The 24,583-nt window shown below is 42.4% G+C and overlaps 1 protein-coding gene across 2 annotated transcripts in view; it reads right to left on the minus strand.

Moving 5' to 3' along the window:
• PARD3B (par-3 family cell polarity regulator beta) overlaps positions 1-23,843 on the minus strand; it is a 574,817-nt gene extending 550,974 nt beyond the window's left edge. The window contains exon 1 of one of the 2 annotated variants that reach the window (XM_089519344.1): positions 23,288-23,843. In XM_089519344.1, the coding sequence (XP_089375470.1) occupies positions 23,288-23,407 (120 nt within the window). In that variant the 5' untranslated portion in view covers positions 23,408-23,843. The remainder of the gene's footprint in view (positions 1-23,287) is intronic. The other variant, XM_089519343.1, reaches the window with a different exon arrangement.
• Positions 23,844-24,583: the final 740 nt, after the last annotated feature.

Below are 24,583 nucleotides of genomic sequence, written 5' to 3' on the forward strand. Positions count from 1 at the left end.
TTCGTCTTCAGTGTCTAAAACTGATTTATGTATTATATCTTCAGCATACAAGTAAAACCAACAGGGTGATAAAATACAACCGTACTTGATCCCCGCTTACCAACAGGAAACCATTCCATTTCTCCGTATTTTGTCCTAACAGTAGTTTCTTGTCCTGAGTACAGGTCATGCATCAAGACAATCAAATGTTGTGGTACTGTACATCCATTTCTTTAAGAGAGGGTCATAGTTTTTCATGATCTATACAGTCAAATGCTTTGATATAGTCTGTAAAGCACAGGCTAATTTTCTTTTGAAATTCTTTGGTACATTCTATTATCTAGAATAGACAATATCTGCTATATGATCCCCAGTGCCTCTTCCTTTCCTGGACCCAACTTGGAATCTGCCATTTCTCACTCTATATATGGCAAAAGTCTTTCTGGTACAATTCTTAGCATCACTTTGCTCGCATGGGAAATTAATGCAATGGTCCTGTAATTACTGCAATTCCTGGTGGTTCCTCCTTGGTTGCTGTCACTTAAAACCTGGCTGCACAATCAAGTTTTGGCACTCAGTGATCATGAGTTTTGCTTTATTTGATTACAGATTTCTGATTCTGTTGAATTGTTTCTATGTTTTTAGAAGCCACCTTCAACCTGATTTTTTACTCACTGTACCTAGCCCTGGTGCACTGGTGGCGCAGTGGTTAAATGCCTGTACTGCAGCCATTCACTCAAAACCATAAGGTCTGAGTTCAATACCAGCAAAAGGAAGCTTGACTCAGGCTTGCATCCTTCTGAGGTCGCTAAAATTAGTACCCAGCTTGTTGGGGGCAATTAGCTTACAGTTGTAAACCCCTTAGACACAGTTAGTTCAGTATGAAGCGGTATATATATGAAGCTGTTTGTTTGTTTATTTGAAATATTTGGATACAGAACAGGATATACGGTATTTCAATAAATAAACAAAACTGATTCAACAGGCAGAAGCATTAAATGTTGTAGATTACAACCTGTTTTAATTTTTTTTTAATGCAACTCCTTTTGCAGTGACATTAGAAAAATAAATCTAGATTTAGTCAACAACTCATACTTATCTGTAATACGTACAAGGTAAAAAATGCTGCTCAGAACTTCACAAAGCAATTTTATTAATGCCTGAATGCCATTAGATATATGACTGCTTTAGCAACACAAACAACTTTGCTCACTCAATATCTGAAATGAACAAGAATCCATTAAATACAGTGAAGCTTTCATTTTACCATTTGTCCTCCACAATAGATGCAGGATTTTCTTCTTATCATTCTTTAGAAAAGTAATAAAAACCTGCATTTAGTGTATTAAAGATACCTATCCACACATTCTCATTTTAATTTGTTCACAAACCCTAACTATTCCATAGAATAGCTCATGCTACCTTATCAAGGTAATGCCCATTATTCTAACATTTAGAATCTAAGCCCTTTATTCGATTAACTGAGCAGTCATTCAATCTAAAACCAGTACATAAAGGGTTGTCACAAATCACAAAAATGGAGGGGAGTAGAGAGGGGGGCATCTAAATGATAGCCAAACATAAAGTCACATCAATCATATAACCATCTGAAGACAAGAGGTTTTCTTCCATGCTATTCTCTACAAAATAAACCTTTGAAAAGCTGAAAGGTCAGGGGTAGGGCAAAGACTCCATTTAGTAAAATGCTAATTCCAAAGTCACAACCATTACAAACATATATTCTGTCAAGAATGTAATAAAGAAGACATTCCATCAACTGCTCTACCTTTCTGAGTTCTAAAATATAACTTTATCACACAACAGTATCCACATACTGTGTGTCAATACACACAATAGTATCTACATAACGCCAAGAACTTTATTTACTCAAGCAAGCCACAGGCTAGAAAATAATGTTACAAAATATAAGTAGCCAGTCATATATGATGACGAAATTGGCCTTTCACAAAAACAGAAGCAAAAGTAATTTGGTAAGTAAGCCAATTCAAGTGAGTGCATGGGAAGCATGTAGCCAACTTATAAGTGGTATGGTTCCTCCAGTAATCATTGCTGTCAGTCAGCTAGAAAATTCTTCAGCCACCATTTCCATCCTCAAGGCAACTTCAGATCAAAACTGACGACAATTCCTAGTGAGTTCTTTGCAGTGGAGTACATGGAGACCATGCAAAAAAGCACAGAGAACAAAAGGCCTTACAAGCTACCACCCAGCATAGCACAGCCAAGATCCTATCCCTCAAATAATGTCACAATTCATGGCACTGAATCACCGACCAGATATACTGCAATCCCAACAACTGGATCAATCTTGTCACCAAGGATGCCCAACCTCTGTGGTGCCCAAGGATCTACTGGCAGTGCATCTCCAAGTAAGAACAGTATGGTGAGAACAATACAGGAAGATGAATATTTCTGCCTTCTAGACAGTTCAGCAGCTGTTATCATGAAGACAGTTTTCCATCACTGCAGCAGCCAGTCTCTTTCAAATGGCAGTGGTCTAAGGAAAGCTGTGCTTAATCAACAGAAAAGGTTAAGCAAACAAACTACTTTGTTTTTGTGGGGAACTGCTATTTATTACACCAAACACATCTTTCCTATATAGACAAAGATGTAGATACATCCAGTGTTATATGAACTAAAGTCCACTTATGGAATGAGGTTTTATGGCCACTCTCTCCTCACTGGACACAGAGATGCACTCCAAAAGCCTCCACATAGGACTGGGGACATGGTTCTGATGGTGCTATAGCATTCTCTCTCACACACACACTGCACATCTTGTTTTCCACAAATAGTCCCCCAATACACACAACAAACTTTAGGAGGGACTACAGTGGAAGAAAGGTCAGGAAGGCTCTTCTGCGCACTGCTTAAAGCTGAACTAAAGTTGGGACAGTCAACTACATTGTTAATGCCTTCTATTGCTTTAATTTTATTAAGTTTTACATTACTAATAAAAACCATATTCAGAAGAATAAGAGTGAAGACTTAAGATTTTATCACCAGTCAAATAACTTACATACATGTGTCAGCAAGAATTCAAAAAAGTCACAACAATTATTTCTGGGAGTAGAAATGTATACCACAAAAGTAAACGAGGAAATAGTTGTGGTTTAGCATGCAACACGATGGAAAATTCCAGCTTTGAAATCCATGAGATCATCTTGTGGTGTAGTTGTATTCAGAAAAATATATTTGCTTTCCAAAAAACATATATCCGTCTCTCTCTTTCATTCAGTTCCATAGGATAAAGTTCTCTCCCAGCTACAAATACAGGATTGTGGCTGTGATTCATGCTTTGAAGAGGGTTTTCTCCTAAACTTGGCAAGCAATCACCCATAACTCCCTCTATAATATGAAGAACTGATGTACGAAGTGCTACTTGAGCTTATTAATATGCTTGTCATCATGAGCAAACTTGAGTGCTGTACAGCTTAATTAAGATTTTCTATGCAAGAAAATATACTGCTGCATCAGAAGCAAATTAGAGGAGTGTTAATGAACTTTGATTTATAAAGGGATAAATTAAGATTTGGATAGATATGGGAGGGTATAGTTTTGAACATGCCTGACTAACGGCATTTAAAAGCTCAGCTTATAGTTGCTGCTGCTATAAACATAATCTTGTTCAAAAGAAACACTAAACATTTAGGCACAAGAAGGAATTATAATTCATAGCCAACTAAAAACCCTTAAAGATCAAGAACAGTTGCTACAAGCTTGTTTTACTGTTTATTTATTTACTGCAAATATATCAGACCACTTTATCTATTTTCAGGAAACTTTTGGGAAAGGAAAAAAACACCATCCAAGACCATAGATCACTAAAGGAACTAAAAGTCCAATCCACAATGCAGGACAAGTTTGAAGGCTGTGTTACTTCTCTTCCTCATTAGATAGTGAAAGAATTTAAATACTCAGAGACAGGAGTATGTGGGTCACTCAAGAAAATGTGTGTTGCATCAGAAAGGGGGCATGGACAGCAGACAGCCACCCCCAGCATTCATGTACAAAAAAAAGTGTTTAACTCTTGCAGAACCTGAAATAGGAGGCAAAACATATAGGCACTAATTTCCCCATAGATTCTGTGAATATCTAGCACCTCCCCTCTCCTAGTGTCTGTGGCTAATGAATTAGAGCAAATTAGTGACATACTTACTGTCTGTATAAGGAACTTCCTTGTTCATTGTTAAAACACTGGGGAGTAGGTACCTATCTTATGAGAACCTATCCTCGCCCATACAGATATTTTAGAAATCAGACTGTTCAGTGTTGCTGACATAGGGTAGCAACAAAAGTTCTTTCTAGTCAAAGGTTTTTTTCACTTTTTAAATAATAATAATAATCCAGCAATGTAAATCCACAATCCTGATATGGAGGGGTGTGTGTGTGTGTGTGTGTGTGTGTGTGTGTTCAAGACAATACAGTTTATTGTTGCAGCAGTGCAAATCACTAAAGGCGCACTAGCACTAAGTGGTTCTCAAATGGTAGGGCAATACCCCTTGGGGGTCCTTCCTGATCCTTCCTCCTTTTCCCAAACATTTTATGCATAAAATGTATGCATGCATTGAGTTAAATATTACATTTACTTAAATAAAACTGTTCCAATTTGAACAATATTATTTCCTTATAAATAAATGAAAATATACACACTAAATAAACAAAATATTTTTATTAATACACTATATTGGGGGAGGGGAGGCGATGTCCACATAGAAGCAAAGGCAGTTCCCAAGGGAAAAAAGTTTTATTACCACTGGCTAGAGGACTATGCAGTTAATATGGGGGCATCTGTTTACGCCACACATACACACACAGCTTTCAGCAAGGGAAAGACACACACACACACACACGGCCGATGAGGATCCCCAAGTAGCCCTCCAGAGTACCATGGACATGCCCTACTTCAAACCCTTCCTCCAGCCCCAAGCAAAAAAGCAGAAATATTCCAATACCATCTGCCCTATAGGGGAATTATGGGGCTCATCCAACACACTCATATACATTTTTCCATCCCATATTTAAGGAAACTCACAGGTTTTAGTGGATACAGGAAGCCAGGGTGAGCCTTAAATATGTACAGAAACAAACTGTACAATAGAAACACTGTAAAATTCTAAAGAAATGTATGTGCAGTTGAATATTCAAACCTTGTCAACATGTGTATTGATAGGTGAATACAAGGGGAAAGCATGGTGTAATGCAACTCGGGAGAACAGAGTTCAATTCAAATTCCTGCTCAGCCATGGGTGACCTTGAACAAGTCACACTCTCTTAGCCTTAGAGGAAAACAAAGGCAATCCCCCCCCCCCAAAAAAAAAAATCTTGCCAACAAAAGCCCATGACATCCTAAGGTCACCATAACTCAGAAACTACTTGAAGGCATACACCAAAAAAAACCAAAAAACAATAACAATGCTGTATAAAAAATGTGTACTTTTACAGTGGCTGATATCGTAAAAGGTAAAATGCTAGGCCAGTCTCTTCTGTTGCCTGAACTCTTAACCAACATCCCAAACAGATCGGCAGTAAGTGCCAGCTTGGGAGTGACATGGGGGTGGCATGGTGTTTAGATGACGCATGCCCCGACACTGCCCCCAAGTCAACATCACACTGCCTGCCCAACCAGATGCTACAGGAGCGCTGCAAACCTGCGACTGAAAGGGCGCCCTTTTGTCGGTCTATCCCGTGCCTATGTGATGTTACCCTCTTAAGACTTTTCCACTTTTTTTTGTATGTCTGCCATTTTCTTCTTGTTCTTTACTCCAGATAAAGTATTGTTAGATGTTCTTTATACCTCTTGCATATGAAAACTGACAGCACAATGAAAAAGTGAGCTACAGTCAAAACTCCTAGTATTTTCTGCAATTCTGTTTGTCTTATAAATATCATGAAATACAACACTGTTCTGGGTAGAGCTGGATCTATCCCTATCCTCACCAGGAGATTTGTCCATAATTAAGATGGGTAACATGAACCACCAGCTTAAAAGATTGCAATGGATGCAAGCTGCAGGAAAAGAGATTCCACCTCAACATTAGGAGGAACTTCCTGACAGTAAGGGCTGTTCGACAGTGGAACACACTTCCTAGGAGTGTAGTGGAGTCTCTCTCCCTGGAGGTCTTTAAGCAGAGGCTGGATGGCCACCTGGTGATGCTTTGATTTGGATTTCCTGCATGGCAGGGGGTTGGACTGGATGGCCCTTGTGGTCTCTTCCAACTCTATGATTCTATGATTTTATCGAAAATGAATAGATGCAGTAGATGTTTCACAGCAAAGGAAGTTCATTGTTCTACCATGAATGATCCTCCTCCTCGAGACTAGGGCTGCATGCACAGTGAAGAGGTAAACCGGGGCTCCACTCTGGGCCCACAACAAACTTCCACTCCCAGAATTCCATAGCCTGGAGCCAGGGCAGTTAAAGTGGTTTACCGCTCCAGTGTGCATGCAGCCTACGTATGCTTTCAGGCATGTGTTTATACATCAGTCCTGGAATAATCCAAGAAGTGGCTGCAAAATGAGCTTTTTAAAAGTTGTTCAAATGGCAGACAAAAACACGTCTCCTCCTTCTAGAAGCACCCAAATTGGCAAGATAGAACAGCCACAACAAAATGCCTCTACTGCTGTTCACAACTCAACTGCAAGGGGAAGCCAATGAGTGTATCAGAAATACTTACAGAATGCTACACTAGGATAAGACTTCATGTACAGCCTAGCTGCTGTGTCAACTATACTAAGGTAATGCTTTCAGATGTCTGACAAGCTGCATATTAAGTCTGTGAACAATTCATACACTCAACTCTTACATGCGTATTTCTCTCACCTATATAATCATTACATACTTTGAGAGCCTACACACTACACAGTGATACCAGACTGATACCAATTTAATTATCATGGCTGCCTCCAATGGGATATATAGCTTGCTTAGGTGTACTAATAATTCTCTGCTAGAGAGCTTTAATACTATAGTTCAATTAAGAGGAGTGAACTAGAGCTTTCTAGGCAGAGAATTCTGACTGAACTATAAATCCTAGGATTCTGTGAGACAGAGCCATGAAAGCTTATCAAAGTGCACTACTTTGTAGGGTGAATACACTAGTAGAAACAACACACATGAATAGAGAAAGCTTATAGGTGTGGCTTATGGCCACATACCACTGTTCGTCTTTTATTTTGTCCACTATCCTAGAAAAAATCCTCTTGATGTAGGTGACATAGAATACATCAGTTTTGAAAGAAATAGTTGTGTTTGTCATAGCATGAAAAGGAGTGAAAGGGTGGAGGACAACAGATTTCAGAAACACATTTAAGACTAACTGATTTACTTCAGCATGAACTAAACATGGTATAGTGTTGGTACAGGTACAGGTACAGTAGCACTTAGATAGTTGCAAGATGGGATCAGAGCAAACAGGGTACAGAAAGATGAATCAGTGACACTGGCCATAAATCTCCAAACCTTTCACCCAGGTGCATCTCATTAACCTTAAAATGCATTATTTCTTACACTGTTCTATTCTCCATTTCATGTTGGCAAAACTTACCTACAAACCACAACTTCCAGCCTATACCACTAGCCCCTTTCCTGGCATTGATGTCAAGGTGTTGCTTGATAGTGGCTCAGGTCTCTTCTCCCACCCACACACCCCACTTTTGTCTGGAGATGAGGTCAATATCTGCTGTCCTCATGTCTGCCAAAACTTCTCCTTTCCTCCTCCACAAATTCTAAAAGTTTATTAAGAGGTTCTGTAAGTTCGTTTAGCATCTTTGGATGCAGCTCATTTGACCTCAGAAGTGTGAATTCATTTACAACAGCTGTTCATTTAGAGATAGTTACCTTTTCATCTATTTAGAGGTGCAGCCCCCTTACTGCATTCTCCTGTCTGAGCACTTTTTATCTTTTAGGAGAAGGCTGAGGCAAAATACTTGTTAAACAGTTCTGTCTTTTCTCTTCCCCATGATAGTTCTGTCATCCTCTATATGCCATGGCCTTAACATTTCCTTTTTCCTCTTTTTCAAATATACAAATAACAAAAACCAAACCCACACCTTTTTTATTATTCTTATCCTCTCTATCAGGCCTAAATTCATTGTGACCTTTAGTTTCATGGACTTTAGACCTACAAGTTTGTTGTTGCTCTTAACTGCCCTCGTGTTGGCCCCCACTCAGTGGACGAGACGTCTCCAAGGGTCATAGCCTCCATCTCTCTGCTTAGGTCCTGCAGATTCAGGCCTGTGACCTCCCTGATTCAATCTATCCATCTGGTGTGCAGTTTTCCTCTCTTACTACTACCTTCTGTACAACAGTGGAACACACTCCTTCGGAGAGTGGTGGAGTCTCTTTCCTTGGAGGTCTTTAAACAGAGGCTGGATGGCCATCTGTCAGGTATGCTTTGATTGAGAGTTCCTGCTTGGCATGATGGGGTTGGACTGGATGGCCCTTGTGGTCTCTTCCAACTCTACGATTCTATGGCGGGATACAGACGGGCAAAAAGGGGTGTATTCATGACGTCATGAAGGTAGAGCCTTCAGACGGGCCTTACCTGAATGCCGCCATGAACACGCCCCCCGCACGCCCCAAGCGGGAAGAGGCGGCATTAAAAAGGTGCTGCTTTTCTCTGCTTCTTTTCCGTTTGATGCGCAGCTGCGCAGCTCTGTATGTAAGCTGCTGCACCGGTACACCAGAATTGCTACGCCACTAATTTAAGTTGCCCATTTAAAAGCTCCGTGTCTGCTGCGTCGCATAATGAGTCAGGGTCCTGGAACATGCACAGTTTGCAGTCAGGCTTTAATTGCAGTGTCAGCTGCCATGCAGGTGTGGAAGCTGCAGCACAGCTGCAGCGCATTTTAAGACTCATAACCCTAACCCTAACCCTAACCCTAACCCTAGAGCAACATGTACGCATGCGCTGCTTGGAAAGTTTGGACTTTAAAGTGAACCCCTACACACATTCCTGTGCCATTTTCACCTAACAATAAAAACCGCTAAAACTGTAAATATTTACATATGTACAAGGGAGGTGATGGGGGATGGCAGGGGGACAGCGGTGGCAGCGGCGACAGCTGTGGCTGTGCATTGCAGATTCAGCAGGAGCGCGGGGACCAAAGGAGAGGAGGCATCCATGATGCTGGTGACACTGGCAACGTGCAAGCGGACAAGGATGCCAACACCAGCTGATCACCAGCTGGCAGGAGACCACCATTGTTCTTGGGCAGAGTGGGGGGAAAAGTTTTAAAGGGGCTTGGGCACTTTAAATGTGCCCATAGGCTTTCTGCCGCCACTGCTTAGCGCTGCAGCTGCGCATCCGCCAGCCGGCAAAGGAAAAAAAAAGCCCCGTTTTTGGCCGCCCGCGAGGAAGCTGCCTCTCTCTTTGCAGCGTCCTCCGAGGCGGCGGTTTGGAAACTGCGGGTCAGAAACGGCCCCAGGTGAGGCGTCTTCACTGCCCCCCATGTGGAAGCCCCATCTTCTGAGCCACGCCCCCGGGGCGGGCGGTCTGGAGGCTCCGTATTCAGCAGAATACACCTCCAAGACGTCTTCCCCTGCCCGTTTGTATCCCGCCTATGATTCTATGATTCTACCTCCCCAATCATTACTGCTGTTTCTGGCAAATCGTGCCTTCTCATGTTGTGGCCAAAGTACCACAATCTTAGTTTTATCATCTTGGCTTCCAGAGAGAGCTCAAGCTTGATCTGTTCAAGAACCCATTTATTTGTCTTTTTAGCCATCCACAGTATCCTCAGCACACTTATCCAGGACCACATCAATACATGGTGATGGGGGGATACAATCACTTGAACAATGCTAACTTCAGGGCACTGTTGTATATCTTTACACATTAGGATCTTATCTAGTTCTTTCATGGCTTCCTTTCCCAATACTAGTTTTCTTTTGATTTCTTGACTGCTGTCTCCCTTCTGGTCAATGTTTGATCCAAAATATGGAGATTCTTTCACTTCTTCAGTTTCCTCATTGTCTAAGTTGAATTTATGTAGATCCTCCATGGTCATTGTTTTTGTTTTCTTTATGCTCTACACATAGTGGCTCTTAATTTGTATTTCCCTTTAATGGTTACGCTTCCTTCCATTTCTTGAACATGTTCCTTTTAAATTTCACCTAAATATTATATACAAATACATCCTGGTTTCTTTAAATAGTTCCACTTTTCTTTGCCATTGGGATTGTTGTGACTACCCCTTCTGCATCCCACCTTATGAAATTCCCATCCATCATGAAATCCCTTTTCTTCCAGTATTGCTGACCAGGGGATCTCACACACTTTTTCCTATTAAAATCAGTTTCTTCATCATCTATATCAGTGCTTCCCAAGCTATTTTTTCCTAAAGTACAAGGAACCAGTGCCATATGTATGTGCACTGGCTACAACTCCAGGGACCAGCAATTGGTCTCTGAACCTTTACTTCTTGTTGTGTGTCTTCAAAGCGATTTCTGACTTATAACAACCCTATCATGGGGATTTCTTGGCAAGATTTATTCAGAGGAGGTTTGCCATTGTGTTCTCCTGAGGCTGAGAGAACGTATCTTGCCCAAGGTCACCAAGTGGGTTTCATGGCTGAGCAAGGATTTGAACCCTGATTTTCAAAGTTGTAGTTTAACATTCAAACCAGTACACCACACTAGCTCTCACAGCACTATTTTAGGCAACCATATACCTTCCCCAAACTGGGTGACCTCTGCTTCTTAAATTTCTTATTCATTTCTACTATTTATTTAAAGCAAAAAAAAAAAAAAAGTATCAAAATATATCAGCTGGGATGTCTTTGGTCTCTCCCTCACTGTTTTGCTTGCTCCATTAGGTCCAAGGGGAGAAGCAGCAAGAAACATCCTAACTGCCCCCCCCCCCCATACCTGCACCATCATCTTCTTGGAAGGGCAAGAAGGGTAAGTACATGAGAATCCTCAGGTCTCCAGTGGAAGTAGCCACAAGGAACTGACTGCAGTACTGTATTCGCTTTATATCTAAAGTATGCCATTTAACTTGTGAAGTATTTTTAATTATGTCCTGTTTTACAATATCATCACCTTTCTTCAGAAAAACATGCTCATTATCCAGATCATTTCTCTAATATCGAATTTCTCACATATACACCCTTACCTAAGTCATTACCTAACTTTTTGTACACAGAATGGTGTCAGGGCACCACTTACTACCTGCTGCTTGAGAACAATTAAGTGATTTGCATTCCTACTGAAAACCAGTTACTCTGCCACAAAGAGTGAGAGAGAGAAGGAGAACTGGGTTGTTCCAGCATTTGTTTTTGAAAATCCATGTTGTTAACTACCATTAATCACCTTAGTTTCCGTTAAATGCTTACAAAATCAGTTACAAACTACATCCATGCAACATTAACTCTGCTGGATGCATGAAGTCTCACTAATTGGATTACAGGTTGTAGAGCAACTCTTGTTCCTTAAAAAAAAACACTAAGTCATGAATACAAAATATCTGATTGATTGAGATTAGAATATTAGAGATAAGAACTTAAAAGGAAAGAAACTTTAGTCTCAGGAAAGATATGAGTCTGTGAGAAGTACCTTGCTTGCACACTGCACTACAATGGTTTAAGTGAAACAAACCCAGTTGTTCTGACTTTTTGGTCCTCCAAATGTTTTGGACTTCAGATCCAAGAGTCCTTTACCACTGGCCAAGCTGGCTAAAGCTCCTGGCCGTTTAAGTCCAAAGCAACTCAAAGAAAAGTTTCATAACCACGGGTTTAATCTGTGAAACTTTTTGGTCAGCCCTTACAGTTCATGCTCTTGATTTGTTGTTAGCTGCCTTCAAATAAACTTCAGTGTGACTCCATGAATGAGAGACCTCCAAATTAATCTGTTTTCACCGGCCTACTCAGGTTATGCAGACACAGGGAAACCATGGCTTCCCTGACTGAATCTACACAACCAGAATGCCATCTTCCTCTTTCCCTACTATGTTCTACCTTATCCGGCATCACTTTTCATAATATGTCCAAAATACGACAGTCCCAGTTGAGTCATCTTGGCTTCTAGGGAGAATTCAGGTGTGAGTTGCTTCATTTACTTGTCTTTTTGGTAGTCCTTGGCTTCCACAGAATTCTCCTCCAGCACATCTTCCTATCACCTTTCTTCACTCTCTAGCTTTCACAGCCATACATAGAAATGGGAAATGGACCATCCTAATTTTAGTATTCAGTGACATATGTAAAGATATATCATTCCTAATAAATTTGTTAAAAGCTCCCAGAAGGACTTGGGGGTGTGTTTGTTTTTTAAAAAGCACTAACAATAAATTAATCATAATAATCAATCAAGATGTTTTATAGTGGGCAAGATACACCAGAGCCCAACATACTTTCTGCAGAATTACAGCCTAATCTTATCTATTAAAGACCTACTAGGATTCATTTCTATTAGGGATGACTCATCTCAGTTTTCTCAGAGATCATTCCACTCTCCAGAGAGTGGTCCTGAGGCAAAAGAGTATGTTGACACACTGAGTTGAACCTCTTACTAGTCATACATAGTCAAATCTCATAATAGAAATAGTGCTTCTATTTCGTACATGCTGAGAACAACTTATCACATTTTAAGTAAACATTTGGTAGAGAGGGAGCAGAGAGCAGACGAAACAGTTCTAGAATTAATAATGCAGAGATACAGTTCCTGTTCATCAGCCATCAACAAACATCTGGAAGAAGTGTGTTCCCTTCCTGAAACAGTCAGCTCCTTACACATTCAAAAACAGACATATTCATATATATATATATATATATATATATATATATGGAATGTTTATCTTTCCTATTTTTATATGCTTATGCTTTTATCAAAAACATGGTCATTACCTAAAACCTTCACCAAACAGATCTTACAAGTGGCAACACCCACACCAGTAAGCCAGCTTCTAAATAGGTAAGATGGTTGCCCTTCTATAATATTGCCCATTATTCTCTTCCAAAGCATCTTCTATATTTACCCAAGGACCACTGCACCCTCCCCCCCAATATAGTTTAAAACTTTACATTTCAAACTCTTGCTAAATGCCTTTTTATACTACAACCCACATAATCACCTGTGAACATTCAAAAGAAGAGGTTTGCACTATTATCTCAGTGTAAAGAAATTTATGAAGAGTGTGCATTGCTGATGCTTTCACAGAGACTAGTATTCTTATAGAACACTGATAAGAGTACTTCAATGTTTAAATAAGGAGGCAAGAACTGAATGAAGAGGAGTGAAAGGCAGGAACCCTAAACAGAAAAACTCCAGACTACAACACTGCAATGTTGTGTTGCAGAGCCTTGCCCACAAAAATGTAGGGAAGGGAGGAATGGGCAAAGGGTATACTCTGTGGCCCTCTTCAAAAGTCCAGTTCGCAAATACTATTTATTGTCTGGAATCCAAATGAGACTCAAACATTTCGCACTTGCCTCCATCTCTCACTCACAAACACCCCCACACCTTCGATGACAGAGTTTCTGTATGCCCTAAGTATTTGTAACACATACACACAAAATACATATGATGTATAGATCAGCTATTACTGAACGCGTTGAAAATACAAAAAGCAGAAAGAGGGGAACTAAAAACAGGTTTAATAAGCTTTCCATATATATCATTATATTAAATTTAAATACTTTTAATTCAAACATGGTATCTCTAAAAATTAGTACTGTACTTCAGTTTTCTTTCTTTTCTTTATTTAATAATCAGTTTGTGTTCTAATAGCAGTTTTCAGCAAAGTTAGCAATGAGGATCTTATATTAGTCTCGAAGGAATGAAAATTAGGCCTTTCATTTAAAGATGCTTTATAGTGGGCAAAATCAGCCCAACACACTTTCTGCAGAATTACAGCCACTAATCCCTATTTATTAAAGACATACTGGGATTCATTTCTATCAGAGATTACTCATCTCAGTTTTCTTAGAGATCCAGAGAGTGGTCCTGGGACAAAAGGGTATCTTGACACATAGGATTGAACCTCTCACTCCTCATAACAGAAGTAGTGCTTATATTTCATACATGCTGAGAACATCTTATCACACCTTAATTAAAAATGTGGCAGAGAGGTATCAGAGAGCAGACAAAGGCAAATCTGGGTCACCAATTTCTGGTCTACATTACTTGGTCTCAAATTTAAGAACAATTATTCATTTATGTTTCCTTCACATGACATGAGGTTTCTTTCAAATGTAAATTTTCAGTTTCTAAATTTCTGTTCCCATGTTGAGCTTAGGAGAAGAAGAAAAAGGCCAGACCATCTGTATTATGCTAAATGAGCTGTCTGCAGAAAATGTGACCTAAAATCCTGAGGTCTGTGGAATGTTTGTTTTGGTATCTGTAACTTCATACTTTCCTACAAAACAAACTGAAGAAGTTGATTGTTTACTTTACCATAGTAATAACCAGTGTCAATTTAGGCTGAGATAAACAACCCAGCACTTTAGATGCTACAGACTAATAACACAAGTCATTTATCAAAAGTGGAAGAAGCTGATTCCTCATTCCCCCTGTTTGCCTCTGAAAATGTGGCTCAGGAGTAAAAATTAATTATTGACTTGAAACTTCCCACACACAAAACCAAGTTTTTATCCTAGATTCTTGTTAATTAATTATATTAATTTGCCATCAACAAAAACTATGCTAAACTGGACAATGGACAAAATCCTACAATAATAAGAAACACATTTACTGAACTACAAGATTCTTCCAGCAACATGATGATGCAAGCCTTTCCAGACTCATTTCTTTGATGGGTTGCTCACTGAAAAATGTTAGGCACATTTATAATATTAGAACGCTAAAAGGAAGTACCAAAAAAGTTTTTAAAGCCTCAAAAACTAGAAGTGTAGCACAGACATCACACTGCATAGATCAGACATATCATCTATAGTTTGCAATGCACATCAATTTGTATAAAGTTAAGTTTCTCTCTGAACTCTTCTCACTTGATCAAGATCACTTGATCTTGTGGCTGAAATAATATTCAGTAGCTTGTGAAGCAGCATTCTCAGGAAAGCAAATGTGTCTGCAATCAGCTCTCTTCTGAATAAATCATATGATTCGCAGGTGCCTAGATTTTATTTTGTTAACAAAGCAATAAACATGAAACATGTGTAGAGTACCTGACTTTTATCAATCAGTTTGTCAGTCAGAAAAAACACATGCTGGTGGCACCTCAGTGAGACCAAACTAGCACAAACACAACTGTCTGAGAAACAAGACCTCTAAAGGCCATTTACAACATGGATGAGAACCATGCAGCTCACAAGATACTAATGGACATCAGCCATTCTGGCTAGGGCTCTGGGGACTTGGAGTATACAGCTAGCGTTGCCAATTTCCAGGGAATTCCCTGGAATCTGGGGAATTTGATTAATTTCTTTCCGGGGATTTTGACTGAATATTCTGGTAAATATTGTGGAATTCTGGGGATTTTGGAAAAACATTCCAAAGAATATCTGTGAGGCTTGTTGGCAACACTGTACAGCATCTTCAGGGCCACATCATTCCCTCCCCAAATTAAAGCAAATATTAAGCTCATAGTAACACTTTGTCAACACAATGGGCCTGTACAGACAGACCAAAATAAAGGTGCTTCGGGTCACTTTGGAGGTATGCTATTTCAATGATGCATGTGTCCTAAGAGGCCGAAAGCCACGGCAAAGCCATGCTTCAGTCCTAAGGACTGGAGTGCAGCTTTGGTGCTGCTTCTGGCCTCTTAAGATGCATGTGTCATTTAAACAGCATACAGTCGGCCCTTCTTATACACGGATTTTTTATACACGGATTCAAGCATACACGGTTTGAAAATGTTCCAAAAAAGTATAAATTTACCTTGATTTTCCATTTTTTATAAGGGACACCATTTTGCTATGTCATTATATTTAATGGGACTTGAGCATACACGGATTTTGTTATACACGGGAGATCTTGGAACCAAACCCCAGCGTATAACAAGGATCCACTGTACCTCCAAAGTGACCCGAAGCAGCTTTATTTTGGCCTGTCTGTACAAGCCCAATTGTTCCTTTGTTCCACAGGTACCATCCCCCCCCCCCCCCCCGGTAAGGTTGCACCAAAGTAACCACCAGAAACTCATTGCCTCCCCTACTCCACACCCCCATGCAAATCAATTCAGCAATTTCTCTACTGATGTACACAGGGGAGGGACATGCATGTAGGGTTGCCATAACCCGGCTGCAACCGGGTTTTTCCTGGTTTTGGCGGCACCTGCCTGGTCACGGCACGGGTGCCGCCAAAAACCGGGAAAAGCCCGGTTGCAGCGGGGTTGCGGAGCAACCCGGGGGGCCTAGCTGCCCTCCTCCTCCTCCACCGCGCATGGCCGCGCGGAGGAAAAGGAGGGCAGCGAGGCCTGGGGTGGAGGAGGCTGCAGGGAGGCGGCGCCTCTTGGGCGCAGCCGCGCCAACCTCCCCGCCTCCCTGCAGCCTCCTCCCTCCTTCCTGGCCTCCGCGAAGGCCAGGAAGGAGGCGAGGCCCCGGCGATCACCGGCAGCCTCGCGCCTTCCTCCTCGGCCTCTGCGGAGGCCGGGGAAGGGAGGGAGGCCCCGGTGAACGCACGAGGCCTGGCCCTTCCTCCTCGGCCTCTGCGGAGGCCGGGGAAGGGAGGGAGGCCCCGGCGAACGCGCGAGGCCTGGCCCTTCCTCCTCGGCCTCTGCGGAGGCCGGGGAAGGGAGGGAGGCCCCGGCGAACGCACGAGGCCTGGCCCTTCCTCCTCAGCCTCTGTGGAGGCCGGGGAAGGGAGCGAGGCCCAGGGCCCAGGCGGGGAGGGAAAGCCTCCTTAAGTGGAGGCTTTCCCTCGCCGCTTGGCCTCTGCGGAAAAATGTAGGACAAAATTTTCAAATGTAGGACACATTTTTCTGTGTCCTACATTTGAAATTTTTGTCCTACATTTTTCCCATTTTGGAGGTCCGGAGTTATGGCAACCCTACGTGCATGAGGAAGGGCAAAGACCCAACCCTCTCCAAAATAAAATTTAAAAATAATGTGCACATGCTCTTCCTCTGCCAAGCATTCTTTGGACAATAAGGTGTTGGCTTTTGCCAGCACACTTTGGTGTGGTAGACCGCCAAAAAGTAGCGTACCAGCGCCGGTATTAGGGTTAGGGAGCACGCACCATGTACATGCTTCCTAACCCCAATACGTGCTGGCGGTAGCATAAGGGCGGCACCCTGTGTACATGGGCACCACCATTATGATGTAATGGCCGCGCTGCATTCAAACGGCATGGCTCAGGCGTGACGTCTTCGCGCTGTCCCAGGCCACTTAGGGCAGCCTGGGCACAGCACACAAAGGAGCTCCAAAACAGAGCTCCTGTGGGCATGCCTCATTCCTGCAGCCACCAAACGGCTGCAGGAATGACACCAGGGAGAAAGGGGCTGAGCAGCCCCTTTGTCCCCTGGCTCTGGTTCCCGGGGTGTCCTGGGGCATGAAGCTTCAAGGACATCGCTTTTCCAGGCCACAGGGAAGTGGCATTTTGCTGCTTCTCTGTGGTCTGGAGAAATGCTGGATTGGGGCCTCTGGGCTGCCAGTATGGCTGCCCTGGCCCTAATTCTCCAGGGAAAGGGGCAGGTACAGGCCGCCCCAAAGGGGCGGTTTGTATCGCACCTTTACTTTGTCTAGTGCAAGAGTGATCTTGCAACACTTTGACTCACTTGCACATGGAGTATTACAAGCAGTATTGCAAGCAGCAGAGTTCAACCACAGAAAAGGCAAGGGCAATTTTTCACCCCTGCATCCCTTGTGGAGCCCTCACCAGCACTCCTGACATGACTAGAAATGACATAATATCAGTTTCTCTTTTGGCCAACTGGGTATGAGGGTGATGCACACTGGCTTTTGAGCATCAAGGGACTTAGAGACATAAGCACCATGTTTAATGGTGGTTTTGAATCATTCTGGACTTTTTTTGCCAAATGATTGCCAACTGTGGGTCTTCAGAGACATGAAATGGAGCCTCATGAGCTACACATTCCCCATCCCTGCTGAATGTCAGGGTTCAGTGAAAGGACAATTGGATTTCCATCCCTTTTTAGAAGTGCAGTTTCCTTCTCTCATTCACCAAATGAATTAAGAATTTTTTCCATTCACTTGCACTAGGTGAACAATCCTCTGGGTATATATTCTCTGTCTTTTTCAACTCTCTGTGTATGTGTATGTTATCTGTCTCTCTGTGTGAATCAATACACAGAGATAAAACAGGGTGTAAAGGAAGGATTGTGACTTGCTCATTACCCAGTCACAACCATTTTATGACCAGGTATGTCTCCTTTAGCAGGTGTTCTTTTCCTCTTTCACTGCACACACAACACTTCTTTAAAATGCCTTATGTACTCACAGGTCAAAAGAGGCTGGAGACCATATTCATAATCTTCCATGGTCAATTTTATTTCATTTATGAGCAGCCATGCTGGACCAGAACAAACACAAATTCCCAGAACAAAAACAAAACAAAACACTTTTCAGTTTAACCTGAAGGGCTTTCCATGTTCTCTCCAGTGACAAAATGCTGAGAAATTGCAGCTCTTTAGAGCCACAGCTCTAACAGGCAAACCATATGCCAATCTCTTTATGGTACCCGCAATCAGTATCATCCACAAGTGCCAATCTGCAGCCTACATACTCCGCACAGGATAGAGTTGGACCTTAAAGGGCATTAGTCCTTTGTAATGTCATAATTTTAGGTCAATTAAATAAGAGAATGAACAAGACAGAGCCCAACGTTAGTGCCCTTTTTACTACAAAGTCATGAAGACTGTGCATAATAAATCTGAAATATGTTAAAACTTCTTTTTAAAAAATCACCAAAATATTAATACAGTAAAACAATCTGTGAGCAAGTTCCTCAAAAGAACTTCTCCTGGATATCTAAACAACTAGACATGTTTATATCAAGGTAGTTTGCCCCTTAGACAAGTTGTAAGTAATTTATGACTTTAAAATGTAAAATTACAAACCAGTTTAATAATATCTTACTACCACACAACAGTTAGTAGCCTAGCTACTGTATTTTGCATCAACATAAAGCTTCCAGACACACTGCAAGGACCACCATAAGCAGCATTTGGTATGTTAGAGTCACCTAAGCATGATGTAACATAGATATGGATCACTTTTGTCATATATGGACAGCTCAAGAAAGGCTGCAGCTGCCACAATAAGCATAACGGTGCAAATAATGCTCCTTTGCTACCAGGGCCACCTAAAAATCCAGGGGCAATAAAGGATTGAGGAGTACTTGCAAGCTACATATCACATGAGCAAAGCAGAGCCAAAAGCAATCATCAAACCTCACAAATCTCTGGGTTTCTCATGTTCAAGTTCTCATTTTCTCACTTGCTTTCAGACTGTGGAATTTCTTCTATTCTTAAATGTGGCTACAAGATGAAAACTTAAAACTGTCTGATCTATCAGCCCACTATTACCTACTCTAATGGGTGGTACCTCCCAAGCATTGAGCAGAGATCCTGCCCACCTCTGACACATGTGATCCTTTCAGCTAGAGTTGCCCCTCACTGAACTCAGGACTCTCTTTGAAACATACACTACAGCACTGAACTGTCATCCCTACCAAAGGAAAAACTCTCCTGATTGTGCAAATGAACCCTAGCTAGGATAGGGATGCTTGGCATTAGCCTAACAAGGAGAAGGGCACTTCACTAATCAAAGCTAGTAACCTACAGTACAGTGGCCCTTTTGCTGTAAAGCAAGGAGGGGCAAGTTGTGACTTTGATAGATGTTGGAGGAGTGCAACTTCCAACAGCACAGTGAAAGGTGAGGGATATTGGGAAATGCACTCCCGCAACATCTGAAAGCCACAAGGGGCCCAAACCTGTTATAAAGCATGTTAACAATACCACACATACCTCACAAACAATAAGAGCACAAACTACAGGCAGCTTTCAGCCAATTCCAAGCATAAGAGGGGGGAAAATAAAGAGGTCTTTAAGATAAGTGTACAAAAGATGCTACTGAGCAAAGGCAGATTTCCAGAGAAGAGCCATCCCTGAATGCAAGCTGTCAGTGCCAGGCACCACTGGTGGGATTATGTGATGAGCGCATATACCATGACTTTTCCATCTTCTCTAAATAACAACAGTTGCTAGAGAAGACAGGATAACTACAACACAAGGTAGTGGAGTGATGTCAACCTGATCAATAAATTCATTTAATTCTCTGTCATAAAGGGAGCACCTCAGGGAATGGGGTGATAATGCCTGTGCTACGCAAGACCCTGCCAGCCAAACTGCTGTTTTCTTAGCATTTTTTAAAAAAACACATTCACTTTTCCCAAAGAGGTGCAGAGACAAAGTAAAAGGGACAAATTTGTGTTGAGGCTCCCAGTACGCTGATTCATATTGTGTAAGGACAAACAAGGCTGTGCCTGTTGCATTCTGCCTCTTCAAGAGATATGTCATCTAACTGCACAGTAAGTACAGCTAGTCAAGAACAATACCAGGCCTGGCTAAATCCAGGGATACTTTTTAGTTAAATTGCACCTGTTAGTTTGCATCCAGCCTATTTTTCCTCCATTTCCCCAACAAACTGAAAACTAAATTGAACTGGCTACTCCATACCTCTGTTCTCAGGTAAGCAACACTGCCCGTCCTATCATTCACCTTTAATGTGCAGGGTAGTGGTTTTACAACAGGGACATGACCCATACAGACTACAGCTCCCAGCAGCCCTACGCAGCATAGCTAATGGTAATGGAATGTTTGGCACTGCTTCCAAGAACATATGAAAGGCTATGTAACTCCTGTCCCTAGTTTACAGAGTTAAATAGAAAACCTAATCCCAGAATATCCTGCAAGTGAACTCCTTGTTTGAGGACTATAAATTTATGTACACCATAATATAGAGCCTGATATAACTAGTTAATCTGACATGATTTGCTGTGGAGGTTTGGTAAGCTTCATTGGTAAGACTGTGCACTTTGTTCTGATGGGTGAGTAGATAAAACAGCAGTGAACTAACTTTTTGTATGTCCAGGCAACACTTTGATTATACAGTTTCCATCCCCATTCACAAATCTCTATACAGCCCACAGGTAACATCAGCTATCTGTAATCCCCCTGCTCACGTTTTCCCACCATTTTGCCAATCTCTTTTTTTTTCTTATTACTAGTAATGAATATATGTAACTGTAAGGACAGAATAGCTGCACAATATCATATTTTGATTTTGTAATAGATATATGCATTGTTTTTAATCTAATTTTGGGACTTTGTCCCAAATATGTTTGCACTGTGAGAAAAGTATACATAGTAGAGAGGATTGACAGGTATGTACTTAGACTGGGAAAGGTGTAGATTGCATCTACACTGCAGAAATAATAGTTTGATACCACTTTAACAGCCATGGCACAATGATATGGAATTCTGGGAATTGTGGTTTGTTGTGGCACCAGGACTAGCTGACAAAGAAGGCTAAATATCTCCAAAAAAGTAGCAAAAGTTGTGTCAAACCGCATTATTTCTGCAGTGCATATGCAGCCTGAGACAAGCATTAACCCTGAGAGGGGAAGAGAAGAACAAGGCCACAGCATGGATTTCAGCAAGTGATAGAAACAGAAAGAGTGCAAGAGTATGTGCTGAATATAATTTGTATGTATACGTACATATAAACATATATATATATATGAATAATCATTTGCATCCCAGTATTCTTTGCATAGGCCAAGTGTATCTTTATCTACATTAAGCTGGTAATGAGTTGCCTATGACCTACCAAAGGGCCAGAAAGTTCTTAGCAGAAAGCCAGAATGGTAAGAAATTTCCTTTTGATAACTTAAGAGCTGAAATTAATGCACCAAAAATTATGCAAGTGGGTTACCGGTTTAAGGATTAGATTATTCAGTAATTAGCTTAATAAAGGATTTTTGTTTGACTTGTGTGGGTTTGATCATTTCTGATCTTGGTTTTAATACTCATCAGTCATGATTACCGATACTACAGTGATTCATAATTTCCTGAAATTATAAAATGTTCCTGGTTTTCACAGTTATTGAATGACTTTATCACTGCATAATAAACTATATAGGATGCTCATGGTGTCAATATCCCCTGTATATACTCTACCCTATCTAGTGAAAATATTGTGGGATTCAGGAGGAATTCTGGTCAGGGCTATCTCTCTGGAGTCATGTGTTTCACCCCCAACCACCTTCCCCCAAAACTGGCAAGTCCTTACACCTGCAACATAGTGTTGTTCACTCTACTACCCACATTTGTGACACCTGGCATCCCAGGATCACAGAAAGTGAAGAAGAAACTAGTGGCAGCAGTTTAACCAGTGTGTGGACCCTGGGGGTGAAGACTTTCCAAGCATTACAGGAGAAAACAGCATAAGGCTGGAGCATGTTCCTGTTACCACAGGGATGACCATGTAGAACATCTTCTCCACAGTAAGCAGCCCTTGCCCAGCCCAGAACATTTAAAAGCATATGAAGCTCAGCTATACCATTTTGAGCCTACTCTCTATACCAGCTGCCAGGAAGGTGGCTTGACAGTATAAAGGCTGAAAACGGGATGGCCATTCCTATGTGCTCTTAGATGTTGCAGATTGGGTTTGGTGGCATCACTTTGGTAACTGCAACAGATGCTCCAGCCCATGGGATGCTTGGAAGTAACAGGGATGTAGTGTTGTAGATCTTATGTCTGTCATTGGTTTCTTCAGTGTAGCAGCCTTTGGCACTTCTGGCATTTAGCTTAGAAAGAAAGAAAAATAGCCCAGTTAACACTGAATTTTGTAGCACAACAAATTCAACATTTAAATCAAGACACTTTTACGTGGTCAAGAAACCAGAACTGCAAATCTAACTGCCCAACTGTGACATCTGAGACAGAATTATATGGAAGTGCCGATCAGGTTTATTTTCCGAACCTCTCACCTTGACTGGTTGGGCAGCACCTGAAAAAGACACCTGGGAAGACATCAGTCTACAGTTTTGAAGTTTGCCACTGCTGCCTGAGCCTAATGCTACATCCTTAAAAGTACACCAGCCCCACTCAGACACTACAGTTTCCATCTTCTTCTTCTTTAAAGTATACAGACAAACACTTCTGTAGGAGGAATTGACAAGAACATCACAATCTCATCTCTCAGTTTACTCAGCAGTGTCATTTTTGACAGCCGTCTCCCACCGACATAAAAAGGCCATCCCGCTCCTCGCAATATGTTTCCCTTCCCACTGTAAATATGTGCAGCTGAAAACTCCACGCAGGAGTTGCACCAGGTGACACTGATTTACCGCTGAAGCCATATTCCTTACCTTTTCTTTGGTTCTCAGGTACCTCTGGAGCGCCTGGTGGGTCACGTCTCTGACCCGGATCTGTCCATCCTTACAGGGCACCACAATCCCCGTCTTCCCAAAACAAACGGTCACTTTCATCTCATCCAACAGGAGCAGTTTAATAAGGGGGACTTTCTCTTTAATTTTTCCTGGTTTTTAAAAAGCAAGGAATGCAGAACAGCTGTGTGCCAGAGAAGGGGCCAGGAGCAAATGGCTCCTTGAAGACTGCAAAACTTTCTGACCAGTGGGAGGAGAGGCAAGGAAACCTGGAGGTTCCTCTGTGCAGCAGGTGTTTGGGTTGGAGCAGTGCTGTGGGGGACCAGGAGGAGGAGGAGGAGGAGAAGGGGAAGGAGAGGCTGGGAAGGAGGAGAAAGAAGAAAGAAGAAGAAAGGGAGGAAGGAAGGAGAAGGAAGGAAAAAAGGGAAGGAAGGAGAAAGAAGAAGAAAGGGAGGGAGGAGGAGAAGGAGGAGGAAGGAAGTGAAGAAGGAAGGAGAAGAAAAAGGAAGGAAGTAAAGAAGGAAGGAGAAGAAAAAAGGAAGGAAGTGAAGAAGGAAGGAGAAGGGGAAGGAAGGAAGGAAGGAAGGAAGGAAGGAAGGAAGGAAGAGGCCTAGACGAGGAAAGCAGGGGCAAAACTCAGGCAGCCCTGGCCTTTGTGGCAAGCCAGAACTGTCCCAAAGGTCACCTCCACACTTGCCAAGGCAGAGAAAGCAAAGGCTACTGAAAGGCAGGGTCCCCTGGGGCCTCAGCTCCCCAAGGCACCCCAAAAGGGGGAGGGAGGGAGGGAGGGAGAGAAAGAGAGAGGGGAAGGCGACCCCTCAGCCAGAGAAGGGGAGGGAAAAGAGCGGGCAAGGGGGCACCCCCCCCCCAGACACACAACCACACAGGAAGAGAGTTAGTCGAAAGAGGGCAGGCCTTTTGTCCCTGCTGCTGCTGCTGCTTCCCAGGGCACCTCCTCCTCCTCCTCCTCCTCCTCAGGTTGCTCCCTGGAGGCGGTGGCTGCAAGAGCCGGAAGGAAGAGGAGGAAGCCACCCGGGAAAGCCTAGGCCAATCTACAGCTACACTGTAACAAACAGAGGAGGAGGAAGGGGAGGGGGGCAAGGCAGTTGCTACACTAGCTCTTGGCTGCACCTCAGGCAGGGAGGGCTCCAGCAGTCCTCTTCCCTGGGGCCAGCCTCACCCCAGTCCCCCTTGGCTCTTTCCCCCTTTCTTTCTCTCTCTCTGGGGGGGGGGGGGGAGGTATTGCAGAGCCAGCCAGCGCGCGCTGCCCGGCCTCTC

The sequence above is a fragment of the Sceloporus occidentalis genome, unplaced genomic scaffold, assembly GCF_023333645.1.
Source record: "Sceloporus occidentalis isolate IW3139 unplaced genomic scaffold, rSceOcc1.0.p SCAF_4, whole genome shotgun sequence".
Classification (NCBI taxonomy): Eukaryota; Metazoa; Chordata; class Lepidosauria; order Squamata; family Phrynosomatidae; genus Sceloporus; species Sceloporus occidentalis.